Source organism: Uloborus diversus, chromosome 4 (assembly GCF_026930045.1).
Source record: "Uloborus diversus isolate 005 chromosome 4, Udiv.v.3.1, whole genome shotgun sequence".
NCBI classification, from domain to species: domain Eukaryota; kingdom Metazoa; phylum Arthropoda; class Arachnida; order Araneae; family Uloboridae; genus Uloborus; species Uloborus diversus.
The window spans coordinates 5,526,276-5,544,479 of NC_072734.1; the positions used below are offsets into that span (position 1 = coordinate 5,526,276).

General features: G+C 33.5%; 1 protein-coding gene across 1 annotated transcript in view; it reads left to right on the plus strand.

Annotated features, from left to right (window-relative positions):
- The window catches only part of LOC129221195 (general transcription and DNA repair factor IIH helicase subunit XPD-like), a gene marked incomplete at its 3' end in the record, with an annotated part of 61,591 nt that overhangs the window by 11,154 nt on the left and 32,233 nt on the right, over positions 1-18,204 (plus strand). Inside the window, 9 exon segments of the mRNA XM_054855647.1 lie at positions 1,940-2,053; positions 5,439-5,555; positions 8,203-8,256; positions 8,351-8,413; positions 11,184-11,307; positions 13,480-13,572; positions 13,664-13,777; positions 15,163-15,186; positions 17,384-17,552. Of these exon segments, the coding sequence (XP_054711622.1) occupies positions 1,940-2,053; positions 5,439-5,555; positions 8,203-8,256; positions 8,351-8,413; positions 11,184-11,307; positions 13,480-13,572; positions 13,664-13,777; positions 15,163-15,186; positions 17,384-17,552 (872 nt within the window).

An 18,204-nucleotide genomic window follows, 5' to 3' on the forward strand; every position in this document is an offset into this window, starting at 1 on the left:
TTTTAAGTTTTCTCTTAGCCATTTTTTTAAGGTCTAAACTTTGAGGGATAAGCGAGACAGCCCCTCAATCACATGCTTTCTTTAACACATAAAGAAAAACAGCAAATTTAGAACGACCTTACAGCTTTGTAGAACAAAACGCTAATTCGAGAAAGAATCCCTTCTGTCGAGACAACAGTCCCCGCCCGACCTTTTTTCCCCAAAAGTGGATATTTCAGTCCTAAATGTACCGCCCCCCTCCCTTTCTCTATTTTTTTCTGTCTCGGGCTCCGCAAAGTCAGAGCTTTGGTTTCCCCCTGTGCAGATTTTTCTTTTTAAGAAAAAAAAAATGAAGCAAACAATACCTTTATTAAAAAAAAGATAAAACATTTACAAGGTTACCTACAAAATATCGAATTCTTATTTATTAGATCTACTTGGTCTAGACGCCTTTTGATGCAATGCAGTGGCGCCAGCTTTTTTCTTTTTGTTCATACTAGAAGAAAAAAAAACGATTTCGACTTATAGAGTTACATTAGCATGGAAAATTTGACAAGGTCAGGGGGGAAAATTCGGCTCATCGAATATTTCGACTCAACGAAATTCGGTTTATCGAAAATAATTAACATGCATTCTCCGTTCAGTTGGACGGGAATTAATAACCACTTCGGCTTGTCGAAGTTTTTGACTCATCGAAGTTCGACTTATCGAAGTTTCACTGTACTTTCACAATTACTTGTTATTCTTGCAGCAACAATTATGCTGCTTGAAAATTCAGTTCAAAATTATTTCCAAATAAAGTTTTTTAGTTTTATCATGATTAGATATGTCTTTAAGAGTGGTTTCAATAATTTCTTAGAATTCTTATGTTAACAGGTTACTGGAAGTAAAGTATTTGTTTTAGATTTCCTGTAATATTTCTCCGTAGATATTTTAATATACTATTTTACTAAAAAAAAAAAGCTTATTTTCAAAATATTTTTTAATTAACAGCTTAAAACATTTTAAACACTGCACATATTTTTATTTAATATGCAATGGTTTTCAGTTAGGGTAAAGGAAGAAAACCATTATCCATGGTAACATAAATCAGGGAAATTCTGTGAACGTAATTAGGAACTGTTTCCTCAATTTAATGATATAGTGGAATATATCATTAAATTGAGGAAACAGTTAAATTGGGTATCGTTTAATCGATATTGTTAAATAGAAGAGCATAGACATTCAATGCAGTCAAATTCGAACCAGTGAAATGTATCATTAAATTGCGGAACCATTAAATTGGGTATCACTTAATCGAAGTTATACTGCAGATGAAGTTCCGCAAGTAGTTGCCTACTGCTTGCTCAGTATTGCCTTATTTTGTTTAAGAAATAATTTTTTGGCAGAAACTTGTGTGCTTCAAATACAGTCGAACCTGTCTATCTTAAATTTTACGGGAGAGAAGAAAGATTGGAGATATGGAGGTTTTGAGATACAGAGGTTTTGAAATAAGTTCTAAAAATAAGTAATTGAAGCAATGACTCGAAAGTGAAACTTTGGAAGCAATTTTACTAATCAACAATGTCCCTTTCCTCTCAGTTTCCGAATGGATATAATTGCTGGAAAACTTGCTTCTTGTACAAAAAGCTTTAATTCTGGATGATTATGTGACAGCTAATATTTAGAAAAATGCTTTTTGTCTCCAAATTCCAGTTAATAAAGATCATTGGTGATCGAATTCAAGAAAGACACTTTAGTCAAAATTCGAGATATACAGGTTTTCAGAAAATTTCATTCGAGACAAACATGGGGGAAAACATTGAATTAATATTTTATGTGCAGGGAAAATGAAAAACTTCGACATAGAGAGGTTTTCGAGATAGGCAGGTTCGAGATAAACAGGTTCGACTGTATTCACTTACGTATAAAGAGCATAAATTTTCTTTAAACTGGAATCTGCAATGACTTTTTATTACAGGTTCTTCAAGAACTGCGCCGTTTACTTACTTATATTGAGAAAGAAACAGGCCAAGTCAATAAAATTGTTGGCTTATGTTTGAGTTCTCGAAAAAATCTCTGCTGCCATCCACAGGTAATTTTTGTTTTATAATTTTAAGGAATTTTTGTAAATGTTGCTGTTTTTTTTTTAAACACCCATCTTTTTTTAACCACTTGCTGTATGATTCATTCATTTTATTAGTGTAATGAAAGTAGAATGAATTGTTGAATGTCAGGGCAGGGTTCGTACGCTCCTTCAAAACTCCTCCAATACTCCTTCAGTTAGGAAATTTTTTTGAAGGGCCCTTCAAAACTCCTTCTTTTTTAGTTCAAAGCTGCATAATCTTCCTTTATGACAGTAACTTAAAATACTTCGCTCGATAACTTAACTTCGCCACAAGAGCAAAGGCATGAAGGCAATTTCAATGCAGTAATTTCGTATATTTATTTTTTTCATAAAGATGTGATTTACAAATTGATCATAGAAGTCATAAAAGTTGAAAGTGAAACATTATTAGATGACTAAGACATTTTATAGGTGAAGTAAATCATGCTTAAATGTATTCAGTAAATTACCGCCCATTAGCCAGGGCTAAAGCAGAAATATGCGAAATACACCGCCACCGAACCATTGCTTCGGTCACTCATCTGGTCTGCTAAGTCTATATTAGCTACCAGTTTGTTTCGCACTCTTGGCTTCCTTAAGAGGTTTTCCCTCTCCAGCTCAGTCACTTTCCTATGCCAGGCTGAAGAGTGCTAATAAGCACGAAACTGCCGTCCTCGGCTGGAAATGACTGAGCTGGCGGTGTATTTCGCACATGCTTAAATGGTTCTTGGCTATTTTTTCAAGTTTTATGATAATTGTTTTTTCCTCCACCAAACTCCCAGCAGCAAAAGTCAGTTTGTCTAATTATATTTTAACTATTTAAAAATACTTGAGTAGGTGTACTATATAACGAATAAATACCTTTGTGCTGAAAATTCAAAAAATCAGTAATCCAACGTCAGAAAGCACAAATATTTGCAAAATATTGCAGACACGTGTTTCGGTGTTGACACCGGTCTGCAATATTTTGCAAATATTTGTGCTTTCTGACGTTGAATTACTGATTTTTTAGGTGTACTATGTTAAGTGATTGTGCTAAAAAAAATAATTGTTTAGTAAATCATAGTTATGATATTGTAAAAAGGGTCATCCACAAGTGATGTCATGCCTTGTGGGGAGGCCATGTTCATGAAATTGTGACAAGGGGAAGAGAGAGCATAGGCGGATTTACGGGGGTGCCAAGGGGTGCGCCGCACCCCCAAAATTTTTGCTTGGGTATTGAAAAAAATTAGTTTAGTATATTTCACTCAGAAACGCAGTTGAGGGGGAAAAATTCATAGCTGCTATACTAGTAAATTTACTTGAATCGAATCCAGTGTATCACCACACGTTGCTAGTGCAAAAAAAAAAAAAAAACATAATTGTGCTCATATTAAGAATTAATGTAATTTTATCCATTTGGAAAAGAAAAACCTAATAAATAATTTCATGCAAATAAAGGACCTTCTTAAACAATTTATTGTTCAGTGCTATGTTATTGTATAGAATAATTGCAAGTTCTGTAATTGGGTATTTATTCGTATATCAATACCAATTCTTCTATTTTAAAACAACAATCGCTAATAAAGTCAAAAAAAAAAAAAAAAACATGGCTATTCCAAGAAACTTTATCAATAAAATCTACACCGAAATCAACCGAAAACCAACACTTTTAAGGTAAATTTTCAAAAAATTTTCAAGGAGGACTCCCGGACAATTTGCTGCAGTGGTGCATCCAGGTGGAGGGGGCACAAGACTAGTGACCATCCCCACAAAATGCTGTGTAGATGTTTTTTTTTTTTTTTAATTCTTTATTATTGAAGAGAAGAAAAGATCTCATTTTGAGAAAACGCAGTTATTTTACGAAAAAAAAAAAGAATGTTGGGAAAAAATCTTAATTTCTTTCAAAAAGAAATATTGACATATAAATTTTTCAACAGCTTCAGATTATTGGCGGCGAATTGTGTGCCTCCTCCCACCTCCTCGCACGATCCTCTTTCTAAAAATAGCTGTGGACCCACACGTACCTTTCTTGCCCCTAAAACATCACCAAGAACGGGAATACCCCCCCCCCCCCTTTTCCTTCCCAGATCCCTGTTATTGTTGCACCCCCAAATATTTCGGCCTAAATTCGCCTATGAGAGAGAGGGTGGCAAAAATTGACATCACACCGTTATTATAACAATATGTTTATAAAAAATGACATGTGACAAGGGTGAAGGAGTCAAATATGTTGAAAAAAAGTGTGACATCGTTTAAGGACAGCCCGTTAGTACTCCTTCAAAATCTCACTTTACTCCTTCAAAACTCCTCCAAAACTCCTTCATTTTATTTATGAAATTGAGTACGAACCCTGCAGGGGAATCTTAATTTGACCATAAAGAATCTCTAAAAAGTTTCAAATCACATTGCCTTTCCCTTGCAAAATCTAATTGCTGATAATATCCTTTTAAAATACAATACCCCTTTTCTGTTAACTACCCAAGAAAATAATTAATTCATTATGAATTGCTGACAAAACTGCCAGACACAACTTAGCCCATGTGATAATACTCAACATCAAGAAAAGGATGGAAAACTGCTTGGATCATTCGGTATTTGTATTGTTAAGAGTTCGTGATACAACTTCAAACTTTCTTGAAATGATGACACAGTTCTTGAGAAAAGCACAGGAGATTTATTTGCAGCTATGTACAGGAAATGTAGTTATAACTGCTAAATCAATCATCAGCAATTAAGCAAATATCAAATAACACCATAAACTCAATGGTTACACATATTTACATCCGAATACTCAACAACACAACGCAAAATGCCTCACAATAAACAGCCAATACACACTCTCAGCGCAACCGCGCCCAGTCGAGACTGACTTTTTATCAGGCGGCACGGCTATTTATAGACATCGAAAGAGAAGTTTCCACAAAATTCGAAATGCTTCTCGATTTTCTTTTTTTTATTCATTCATGAATCTTATCAGTGAAAAATAGGGGACCGTATACTTCAGTCGAATGTTAGAGGGCTGTATGTACATTACACTAAACTATTTACAGGTTACGTTACTAAAATAATTTTAGATGAAAGATAATGGAATAAATGCCCAATTTAGCCAGATTACAACAAATTAATCACAAAAATAATTACTATTTACAGAATTTGTAACAATATTAATTTCATACAGATTACAAGTTTTTGATTGGAAGTGAATTATGAGTGTCATGATTGGCAGATTAACCTGTGAAATGTGTTATGAGAACTCAAAAAGTGTAGCTATTAAAAATGCATGTTCTGCAGTAGCTTGAAGTTTCAGGTGTCTAATTGTTTTAATCAGGTTTAAGTTCATGCTTACTTTCCTTATAATCAACTGATACAAACTTCTTTGTTTGTTTACCAGGTCAGTAGAGAAAAGGATGGAAGAATAGTCGATGGCAAATGCTTTGCTTTAACAGCTTCTCATAAGCGCGGTATGGCTGCTGTTGATCCAAATGTAGATATTTGTGCCTACTTTGAGGTGAGTTGTTGATTGTTGTTATGTATTCATAAAATAAATAAATAAACAACTTAAAATAATTTACTTTTATGAAAAAAAAACTAATAAACACATGTTATAATCTTAAAATTTTGTTTTGATACTAGAAAGTAAAGGTACAAGTTCTAAAACAACTCTTGTTATTAAAAAAAAAAAAAGCCACAAAAGGTTCAGTTAATTACAAACAACTAACAATAATAGAAAAATACACCTGCTGATCCTCAAACTTGACTTTATTGTATGAATTACATTGGTTTAAGTTTTCCAAATCCTATATCAGGGGTGCCCCCTCCCCTAAGAGCAAGGATGCAACCCCTCTAAATATCACGAAGATCCCCCCCCCCCATAAAAGCAAGAGCCATAAAAGTTATAACGTAGAAGCGGTAAACAATCAGAGCTCCAGAACTAACACAAATATGATAATTTTAGCGTCTTTATACTATTGCTGAACGACCAGCTGATAGAAGAGCCAGTAGTATCCAGTTGATGCTGTTTCCTAGAGGAAAACGAAAAGATTAAGACATTCGTCATCTTGCCCGGCTTGCCATCTTGCCCCGGTCTCCCCTACATTTATTCTTATAATGAATAACATTGGATCAGGGGCGCCGACTTGCAAAAATTATTGAGGGGGCTAGATATCACCGGGGGCTTAGGGGGTTATGTACTTCCACGGAGGTTCCCCCCCCCCCCGCCACTAAAGGTTAGATTTTTGTTCCTTGAAAATGCCAATTTACATATTTTCTGGTGTGTATAATTTAAACAAACAAATGTGATATGGCGTTTTCAAAGTAAAACAATCTAAAAATTGGTATACAAATTTTCTGTTTCAACTAGATCATGTCACTTGTCTTAGTAAGAGACTATTTTTTTGTTCATTTTTACGGGGAGTCGTGCAGTGCCGTAGCTAGGCATTGAAAAAGGTAGGGCACTTGACTTGCATAGAAGGGCACTCCCAGAGACGCGGACTAAAAAAAAATATTGTGTGTGCGGGAGGGGGGGGGGGCATACCGGAGGGTCTTACAGCGGGAAATTTTCTAAAATTGAGATGAAAAATAGTGAGTTTTAAAGCACTTCAAAGTTATATAATGAACATTAGAACCCCGAAAACTCGACAAGCCTGAAACATTTTTTGGCTTTGAAAAAAGGAAAAAAATAAATACAAACATGCACAGTATTTTTTGTAAAAAGGTAATTTAATTTACACATGTTTTTTAAGACCAGTTTTTTTTTTCATTAGTGATATCGGCTAACATACTCATATGTAAACGCAAGTCTCTCAATGTCTAGGTCATTTTTGAAAAGCAGTTGATTTTTCAAAATTTGTTTCACCTCTGTTTAACAAAAGCAAGCACTCTTGTTCAACTGCAATAACCTGTGGGAGTTCAGTTGATGTAAACCGCCCAATAATGCAAGATTGCGCCATTTCGCAAACCTCATCAATGTATTGCCTTGTAGTGCTTTGGGATTTCCTATTCCTATTCCGAGTCACAACTGACTACAACTGTATTTATGTCGAGGACTGCATACTAAGTGCCTTGCCTCCATTATTTTATATACCGATAGATGGCAGCACCATCACCGGATTGAACAGTTAATGAGAATTTAGAACTAGTCCAGGAGCTAATAGCTACCTGGTGCACCCCCAGAGGTATTGTTTCACTTGGAGGACATTGAGACCACGAGCATATTTAACGTCGCCCAGTCCCCTTTAATGACGACGGTGGATCTTCGACCATCGAGGTTCGAGCTCAGGACCCTCTGGCCCCGAATCCGACACTTTACCGATCGGGCTACCACGGCCCCTTTGGGATTTTGAAAGTGTGCGGTGAGCTGGCTTCGTTGTTTTCATACTTCTTTGGTATACGTCGATTCTGAGGAAACGAAGGATGTTGAATTTGTTCATTTTGTGAAGGTTTTTCTTTTAAACACAATAATCAAAAGTATTCAAAACTATCACGCCTCTCATTTAATATACAAATCAAACCCTCGTATATTTTTTCCAGATCAGCAACACTTAGATGAGCGCGTTGCATCGCTGCCCACCAGCAACTGACTTGACCCATAAGTTCACGCACTGGGACAAATTCTAAGTGTGCTTGCAGCACCGTAACACTATCATTATTCACACCACTCATTTTCAGTTAACCTGCTTACTACCGCAATAATTATTTGTTTTAACTTGTTACTGAATGTATTTTACAAGAAAAGCTATCTTCAAAGAAAGAAAATAAAAGTTAAATTTATGAGTTTAGAAAGCATAATATAACTAATAATTTTCTTGATTTATTGGGGGGGGCTCTGCCCCCTCAAAAATATTTTTGAGGGGGCTTGGGCCCCCTCAGGCCCCATGGAGTCGGCGCCACTGCATTGGACTGATTATAGCTAAAAGCGTATTACTGCATTAATGCAGAAAATGCATTGTTGTCATCAAAGCCATCGACATTCTAGGCACAGAAGATACACATATTTTTAAAAACATGCTAAATCAAAATTTTTTTTAAATCAAATTTTTATGTAAGTGAAAACTTTAAGCAAGCTTTTCCTATTTAGTCACCTAACTTAAAATGATGTTTACGTAGGTATTCAGTGCAATTTCAGTTTTTAAATATATTTTGTTCCTTGCTTTCAGGCTTTTGATAGAAATGGAAAAGAATTTCCTCTGCCGGCTGGCGTATATGATTTGGTATGATTTTGTACTGATAAAACAATCTCTTCTAAATTTTTCTTATTTCTATAGGAAAACCAATTTTTATCATTTTGCTTGCTTATTTTCATAGGATGATTTGAAGGATTATGGGAAGAAGAACGGATGGTGCCCATATTTTTTGGCTCGACATGCTGTAAGCTGTATTATGATTCAATGTTTGAATTAATTTTTAAAATTAGAATTATTTCAATGCAATCAGCATTAATTTTTACAATGAAAAGAATGTAGTTTTTTATGCGCTGGTGATTTTCTAGGAACTGATACCCTTTATTAAAAGAAAATCGGAAAAAAAGATAGAAATATCTGCATAAAATATATATATTAAACATCTGTCTGCTTATTTTACATAACTGTTTTGCACTGTGCCTGTAGTATTAATCAGATTTAAATTATTCAATTGATAAATGTTAAACTATCCTTTGTTATGTTTCATCAAACCCCAGAACTGTATGCAGTACTGTTCTGATTACATTGCAATCTGGGCTTGCTGTATACTCTCACCAGATTACGTTGAATTGCAGCCTAATGGTTGAGGTTTTAACCCGTTTGGATGGCAGCCCGCGCTAGATAGTGCTCCCTCAGGACGGCAGCTGTTACACGGGGACTGTGCGTACATTCCGGGGCACTTTTTCCCGCTAAGCCCAATACGCATTGGGGTCGTTTCCAAAATTTTAAAAGTTTTTTTTTCTGAAAGAGCATGCTTAAAAACATAGGATCTGACCATTTTTTAAATGATTTGTTTAAGTTTAATATTTTTAAAAAATTACTTAATTCGGTGCGCTTTTATTCTTTATGCTTCTGCCGATGACATCACAATTGATGAAATGCCATTCAGTGTTGCCATTCACAGAACAAAATATTTAATTCGCATCTTTACTCACGTGTATTGGCAACGATATGGTCGATAGAAAACGTAGAGCACAATTTTAATTTGCTTCTTGATTATTATAATGTGAAACATGATAGAAAGATTCGCCAAAGAGCATCATTTGTGAAGTCATCAAGACCACGCATTTTTTGAAAAATCGGACCTTTTAAAAATTAATTAAAAAATAACTGTTGGGAAAATGAAAGTATTTTCTGGGTCCATGTTATTTGCTTATTCTATCAATTTCCGTGACAAAAAGTACTACTTTTGACTGAAGGAAACATCCCCATTTCAGAAAGTATGCATTACATAATAATGGATAAAATGTACACTTAACACAGAAGTGAAACCATTGTTTAATATGTGATGAAACGTATCATTATTTCAATCATAACGAAAAAATTTGATGAAAATTATTGATATTTAGCTATAAAAATATAAAAATATATTGTTTTTTACTATAACTAAAAGTACAAAATTAAACGATATTTTATACAAAACAGGAAAAGTATTTAAGCTTAATATTATGAAATAATTGAAGAATATTGTAACAATTAATATTTTAAAGCCTTATGAAAAATTTCAAAGCACGGATCAACGAGCATTGCTCATTTTACTCTCATAAATAGTGCGCATTTCACGCTCATAGGTAGTGTGTCTTTTATTGTGCTTTGAGCAAACGACACATCTCCGTCTAAGTTCTTTGCCTTTTTTTTCAGCGTATGATTTTAGAAAGTAACTACTGTATGAGGAACTCCAACAAAAATAATTTGTAGATTTAATGTAACCCAAAAGATACATAGATGGATCAGTCATAAATTTAGATATTTCCTCCTCAGAAAGATGACGTGTTCACCATGGATACAAATGAGTCTAAAAGTAAAACCCCTTTCTAGAATATCTTCCATGAAATTCCATTATAAATGAAATCAAAACTAGAAATGGCCACTTCAAATTGAGTATACATTTCCCTTTTTACTTGCTAGCACATGTTTATTTTCATTCACGAAATCCAATAAATCACAGACACTTGACGGACCCAATTCTGAGGTCAGAGAGAGAAATACTAATGTCGGAGACCAATCATTTGAACGGAACATGAATAAGTAACGCCATCTGATAGTAAACATTTCGTTCGGAAACTAACCCGCAATTTTGTGTTGTTCGGATTTTTGAGTAGGATGCATTCGGATGGGTGGAGCAGCTGTCACTGATGCAGATTTGTGTCGTCTTTCTTCCTGAATGGGTTAACTGTCATAATATGAGCATTGAGCATATTGTAATGAACTGTTATGGTTTTTTTTTTTTTTTTTTTGTGTTTTTATTTTATTTTTGGCATTTTAAGTATCACTGTTGATTGAACAATGACTTTGCCATTTTTCTTCAGAGAAACTAAGAGATGTTTCAGAAATTGTCAAAACCAACATGGTTTGTATTCATTTAGTTTTAAAAAGAAATCACATGATCAAACTTCCAGGTGTTGCCAAACCTTACGGTTAAACAAGCCAGTTATTTGATGCTTGTAAGATAAGTGTTAAGTTGATTTAGATTTTTATTAACTTGAAGGAGTTCCATGAAAAAAAAAGCATAAAACGTTTTTATTTCCTCAAATTTAATGAGTTATAATCTGATCATGTTTCACTTAAGTTTATGCTTTTCGTCATTAACTTGATCCTTTGTTTACTAATTCAATTTCTAATCGCCATTTATTCTTTAGCCAGACCTTTTGTTGCTTTATAAGTTCATCTGTTGTCATTTCTTTGTTAAACCAAATGTAATCTCAAGCATTTAATTCCTTTCAGCACATCTTTTGTTTATTTTTCTATCCGTATTTTCTCTTTTGAATGGTCTTGTGTTTTCCTTTGGACTTAAAATACTATAGAAATATATTACTAGACATATTAATGTATTCATATTTTTCTATCGCTTTATGCAATTTAGGTTTATAAACTCTTTTAATTATTTTAGAAAATGAATATTAATTGTTTTATCATAATTTCTTGTTCTAAATGGTATTTTATGTTCACACTTTCAGATCACCCAAGCTACCATTGTTGTGTACAGTTACCACTACTTATTAGACCCAAAAATTGCTGATTTAGTTTCAAAAGAAATTTCTAAGTCATCGGTTGTAGTTTTTGACGAGGCACATAACATAGGTATTCAGTTGTTTCATAATAATTTGCTAACACATAATCTCTGAACTCTTTGAAGTTAAATTGTTATTTTCATCATGTGTCTTCTACTGTGTAGGAAATTGATATTGTATCACAGTTTGAGGTATGAAACACGATACAATATCATAAACCATGTCAAAAGTTTTGCAATGCAAACAATTAATTAATTTTATTTAATAAATAAATAAGTAAATTTAATATTTTTAAATTTTAGTTTTATTAATAAACAGAGTGCAAATGGTTAAAATTGTTTTAAAGGTACAAATTTATTTTTTTGAAATTTTCATACCCTAAGTAGTCCTGTATTTTTAGAACCACCCATTTGCACCAGTACTTCTATTTTGTAAAAGATAAGTGATAAAAGTTTGTAACTGAAGTCATTGTTCAAAACTTTTTAAATACACACATTCACTATTACATTTCTTTAAAAATGTATGTTTTCTTGTTGAAAATACAATTTGGCAATTTCCTAAAACTGCTCCTCAATTTTACAGAACTGCTCCTCAATATCAGAATTTGAGGAACAGTACCACGCCACAAAATGAAGTACTTATTTCCCATGCTGGTCTTCTAATTATTATTATTATTATTATTATTAGTGTTTCAATTTTTTATTCATATGCTAGTACGGGTTTTTTTTTTTTTTTTTCAAGGTCCGATCGATCTCAAAATAAAGATCAGAAAGACAATGAAAACTCTTTTTTTGGAATATATACGTACACCTTCCAACTACTTCTCAACATAGTGCCCGCAACGATTAAGACACTTGTCGTAGTGTGGTACCATTTTTTAGATACCCTCGTCATAGAAGGCAGCCGCATGTGATTTTAGTCTGTAATTCTGTACGCTGGTCTGCGGCTCGGTGTCACAGACAAAGGTCTGTCTTCCTAGCCAAAGTTTCATGTGACCAAAGAAATGGTAATTGGATAGCGTCAAGTCTGGACTGTATGGAGGATAGTCAAACGCTGTCCAGCGAAACTGCTGCAGGAGGTTTTCGGTTAAAGCAGCAGTGTGTGAGCGCATATTGTTGTGCAGAAGGACAATGCCTGATGACATCATTCCTCTAAGTTTGTTCTGAATTGCCCTTCCTTCAGCATTCAGAAATTGAATTACAGCACGCACTTCACACTTAGTTGTTTGAGGCATGTTTCCTCGTTCACTGCGTGCTCCGGAATAACCACAGGGACCTGATGCTCTGCACAATCTTACTGGAGAGGCTGCGCAACAAATCTACACACATAGTCATCGGTTTGACTTTCTGGTTTTCACTTCGCGATCGATCGGACCTTGAAAAAAAAAAAAAAAACCCCGTGTATTACTAGAAATATACTACTCATATGTAAGTATATTACTAGAATGATAAAATCTATAAACAAAACAGCTGTCATAATTTAATGTGAAGTGTTATATCACTCCTAAGGTGCCTGTAAGAACGACTCTTGTGATTCAACCAGATTAGAGCCTTGTGGTGCAAACTTTATAATAAACACCTCTTAATATTATTAGATTAGTAATAATGTGCTACACAGAGGGTGGATTTGTAAATAGGCATTGGAGAAGCTTAAAAACTCTTTTTCTCACTCATTAGTTGAGTACTAGTTTAATGTCTGTACTAGCTAAAATGCATTACCATTTTCTGGGGTGCCATGAGCAATGACCCCACCCTCTCCATCCAAGAGCACAGGGGTACCTATCCCCCCACCAGCAATGATGCCCTCCCCCTAAATACCAAAATCCTTCTTGAGTGGACGCCCCTCCCCTACACAAAAAAAAGAGAAAAATAACCCTGCAAACCACCCTCTCCCCCTAAAAATTTCAATGGTGCAGCCTGCTCCATGCCCCCCCCCCCTAGACGGGTACCTCCAAAGAACAAGGTTTCCTCAAATAATTCCAAAATCCCTCTGAAGCACCCTCCGAAAAATTTTAAACATTCAGGTTGCACCATGACCCCCCATGAACATGCTTGTAATGTGTTTAAAAGGTATCCAATTTTTTCTAAGAATTTTAACTGCACCTGTGTGTAACTACATTGTATTGATATTTTTCAAACAACTTTTAAACTGGACATTAAAATATTATAACATTATTTAATTAGTTCCTTAAATAATCGAGAATAATCTTTTATTTAGGAATTTAAAAAAATCTTTTTTTCAGACAGTGTTTGTATTGATTCTATGAGTGTAGATATAACAAAAAGAACTATTGAGAGGAGTCATCATGGTATTCAAATACTGGAAAAAAACTGTAAATAAGTGAGTTAATGATTGAAATCCATTTCAGATTTAAGAATAATAATATTATGTGGAAAACAGTTTTCTTTTCACACTTTTTTTTTCTTTTAGAATTAAAGAAACTGATGCTAAAAAATTAAAAGAAGAATATCAAAGAATGGTTCAAGGGCTAAAAGATGTAGGCATCGCCAGAGAAACCGATATTGTTTTATCCAATCCAGGTAATTTTAAATCACACAATTTTTATCCATTCAGTCTATTTTTATGATGATAATTATGTATAGTGCTCTAAACAAAGCAATTAATTAATTGAAACTTGCAAACTAGTATTGTTGTTCCGTTACAATAAAATTAATTTTAACCCCCAACACACAAAGGAAGGGGGTTATAAGTTTGTTGTGTCTGTGTATCTGTCTGTGGCACTCTAGTGCCTAAACGGATGGACCAATTTTTAAAAAAATAGAATTGGTTGAAAGGAGAGTTGATCGAGAGTTTTCTTAGCTAGGTTGCGTCTTAGGATGACATTAATTAATGAAGATATTAATTAAAAACCTCTAAAAGGTTTTTCATGATTTTTGCAGGGAAAATAGATTGAAAAATTTTAAAATTTAGTACCAAAATAAAGAGTAGTTTTTTCTGTGTCTGATAGAATGTGTTTAGAATGTCCATGTTATGTAGGATTTGAATTATAACACTTTTTAAAGCAGATTTTAAATACGGCTAGCCTTTATTCAGCAATTAGTTAAAGAATTCATTGTTGACCGACAAGGAAATTAAAAGCAATCATTCAGTATAGCGTGGCCAATGAAATTCATGAAAGCTGAATTATATATTTTTGTTTATCTATTTATTTTTGAGACAATAAATCTTTTTGCATCTTGTTGATTCTTTTCATTTTTGTGTACTTAATTAATTATTTTTTTATTTTCTTGCGTTCCCTTTTTTTTTTTTTTTTTTTGCAGACAAAAAATCTTTTTGCTTCTTATTGGGGTTTTTTCTTGCATATGTTATTTATGGGCATTTTGTTCTCTTGTACAATTTAGAAAGTTTGAGTTAAATCATTGTGCATATTTTAAGTAAATAAATCTCTTGTAAACATTGCATTCTGATTGGAGGTTTTCAGAATTGTTGTCCTTGTTCTAATGTTATTTTATTTAATTGTAAAAGTGCTATTGATATTCTTTTGCTTTTTTACCAAGTACTATGTGGTTAGAGCAGAGGTAAAATCATTTGTATGTTTTTTATTATTCATTGAAAGGCTCTTTGTGTGAGGAAATGTTTCTTTCTCAATCAATCTTGATTGCAAAAAATGTGATTTCAATTTTTTCCCCAGAGTTTTGTTTTATTATAATAAGCATTCTATCACTAGTAATTATTAAAATATCAAACAATATTTTTCTCCATCAGGATCAAGATTTTAAGAAACACATCAATATTTAATGGTATTCGGAGTCATATATAAAAAGTGTTTTCAATGCTGCAGCTTTAATTTTATCTCATTGCAACATCTGTGTAATGTAGATTTTAGATTGGAAATGTGATTAGTATTTTTAAATAGTAAGCTATCAAGATTATTAATGAGTGTTTTTTGTTTTTTAATTTCTAGTTCTTCCAGATGAAATCCTCAATGGTAAGTTTGTTTCCATTTTAATTTGAAATATACAGGGTGTTCCGTTTTAACCTTCAAGACCTCTATTTTCGCAACTATTAGTCCTAGATGCATACTTCCAACTACAAAAATGTTCAAAATCAGATGCAGGGTTAAGATATTGAAAATTTGAAGTGAAAATAAAAATGAGTAAAAAAATACAAAATTTAACTTTTGTAATCCCAATTCCCAAAATCCCCGCCCCAAATCCCCTAACTTATGTTTAGAGAAATAATGTCCATTGAAAAACAATTTCAACACAAAAAGTTTAAAATTAATACGACCAATATTCACTGAGGTATGAAACGCAGGGTTTTGTGACTTACACCACTTTACACTCGCGGTCAATAACAACTTTCGGGGGGAAATATAGTTAACAGATGTTGAAAATTATATGTGTGCATAGAGTGTGGTTTTTCAAAACGTTCAAGGTTTTATTGTGTGTTTTTACGTATCACGGCATAACATTGCATTTATTTTTGAATAGCAATAAAAAATATAAATACCTTGGTTTTTTTTTTTTGTTTTTTTGTTTTTTTTACTTTGACAACCTGTCATTCTTCTGAAAGGGTGATAAGTTCTAATCTCATTTTCTGTATGGCCCCTTAAAACTTTAAACTCAAATATCTCCTTGAGTTTTGGTCACACAGCTGTTAAGTTTTTTGTGTCAGTAATAATTTTCAATAGAGATTGTTTTTCTAAACATAAGTTAGGGGACTTAGGGTCTGTATAAAAAGTTAATTTTTTTTTATGCATTTTAATTTTTTCTTCAAACTTTCATTGCTACAAATTGTGGGGAAATTCTAACCGTACCCAGGGCTGGATTTAGGGGAGAGCAGGCGGGGCTACTGCTTTGGAGCCTCCACAACAAAGCCCCCCCCCCCCCCCCACTATAAAATTTTTACAAAATATCCTAACTTTCATGGGTCAGCAAATTTTACGTTTTTTCTCCCAGACATTTTTTTTTTTTTTTTGTATTTCTACAAAGAATACTTGCACAAAAAAATTTTTTTTTTCGATTTTTCAGAAAACCTTGATTGCAAGTATCCATTTATTATCAATTTTTTATTTGATTGAGCATTTCAGTGGCAATATATTTTTTTATTCATTTAATTTGTAATTTGTACCTATAAGTTAAAGAGAAATTAAGTAAGTTAAAAAAAAATCCAAAAAATGGTTAACTTTCAAGGTTATCCTTACAACTTCTCGCTTCTTGAGTTCAAAAATTTTAAAAATATTTGACGAAATGACTTGAATGGAAATTTTTTAACGAAAATATCTATTGAACACGTCAATTTTCTCCCGCCCCCCCCCCTTACCCCTTTTTTTCAACATTTTTTAATAATAACGAAGAATTCTGAATTATTCATTAAAAATCTGTTATAATTTTCTATTAGCAGTAGATTGCATGGGGCGCTCTTTTTTTTTATTATTACCAAAGAAAAGATTTAACCCTTTAAGTTGGTGAAACCCCTATAATATATCAAAGTATCGGATATTTTCGAAAATATGATCATTTTTTCGAACCTTGATTGGGGGCTTCCACTCCTTCATTGCCCCGGGGCACACTTCCAAATCGGGCCCTGACCCTACCCGATACATAAACGAAGTTTTACAGCCCCAAGCTATTCCTTTCCTGTAAGGATTGCCAGGGGCTGTATTTCAGCAGGATAATGCCCGTCCATATGTCGCCAGGAATGTCAAATCCCACCTTGATTCGCAGCAGGTACAGCTTCTTCCTTGGCCTGCATATTCCCAGGATATGTCACCGATGGAACATGTGTGGGATTTCGTTGGGCGGCGTCTCGCTCGAGATCCTCGTCCTGTTGCTTCGATAGACGAACTTTGGTTGCACATACAAACAATATGGAATACTCTTCCGCAGGCAGATATTCAAACTTTGTTTCACTGCATGCCGAGTCGTGTAGCAGCTCTTATTGCGGCGCGTGGTGGCCACATAAAATACTAATTTCTGTCTCTTTTTATTGTTTGTTTGATTTGAAAATGTAATCATTTTTTTTTGTACCATTACGACTCAACTGTGTATTAAATTTCATTCAACTATGATGCTTCCTTCATGGTCTCCAAACAGGAGTGTACTTTAAAAGGATTTCATTCTTCCATATTAAGACTGTTTGGTCTCTTCTTTGCTAAAAATAGTTTCAACTGTCTTTTACAGAAGCAATACCTGGAAACATTAGAAGTGCTGAGCATTTCATTGCATTTTTGAAGAGGTTTTTGGAGTATGTTAAAATGAGAATGCGAGTGCAGCACGTTGTACAAGAAAGTCCTGCTGCCTTTTTGAAGGATATTTTGCAGAAGGTATGCATTGAAAGGAAACCTTTGAGGTATGTTTAGTTTAGATTTGACTTATGTTTTATTATTACTACAATACTTTACAAAGTATAATTATCAATGTTCAAGGTTTTACTATGTTGAAGGAAACTTGGTTGTAGATAATTCTGTGATTTTTGGTGCCGTGATTTCCAAGTTAGATTAATTAATAACTATTCAGCAGTATAACGTGGTTCTGCTTGATGTTTGAGTTGATAATAAATATAATTTTAAATATTGGGGAAATTTTTAGAATTGAACTATTTGTATTTTTTGTAAACTTCCAAATAAATTTTGGGTGTCATCCCCCTCTCCATACGGTTGTTACCTGGGGCAGACTGCCTCCCTGCCCCTCGTAGTGATATTATTGTATATATATATATATATATATATATATATATATATATATATATATATATATGGATATATGAGCGTGTGTGGGTGTGATTTATTGGAATTACTTAAAATATTTATAAAATGTTTTGTTGAAAAATACATTTGAAAAGTAAAGAAATAAATCCTGCTTAATATTATGACTATGCTATGTATTATGACTTTTGCATATTATAATGCATGTGCATTTAATGCTAAAACGTTGCATTTAAGTAAAGTCCCAAGTTTTTGAAATTCCCTCAAGTTCCTCATTTGGTTTTTTATGTTGTGATC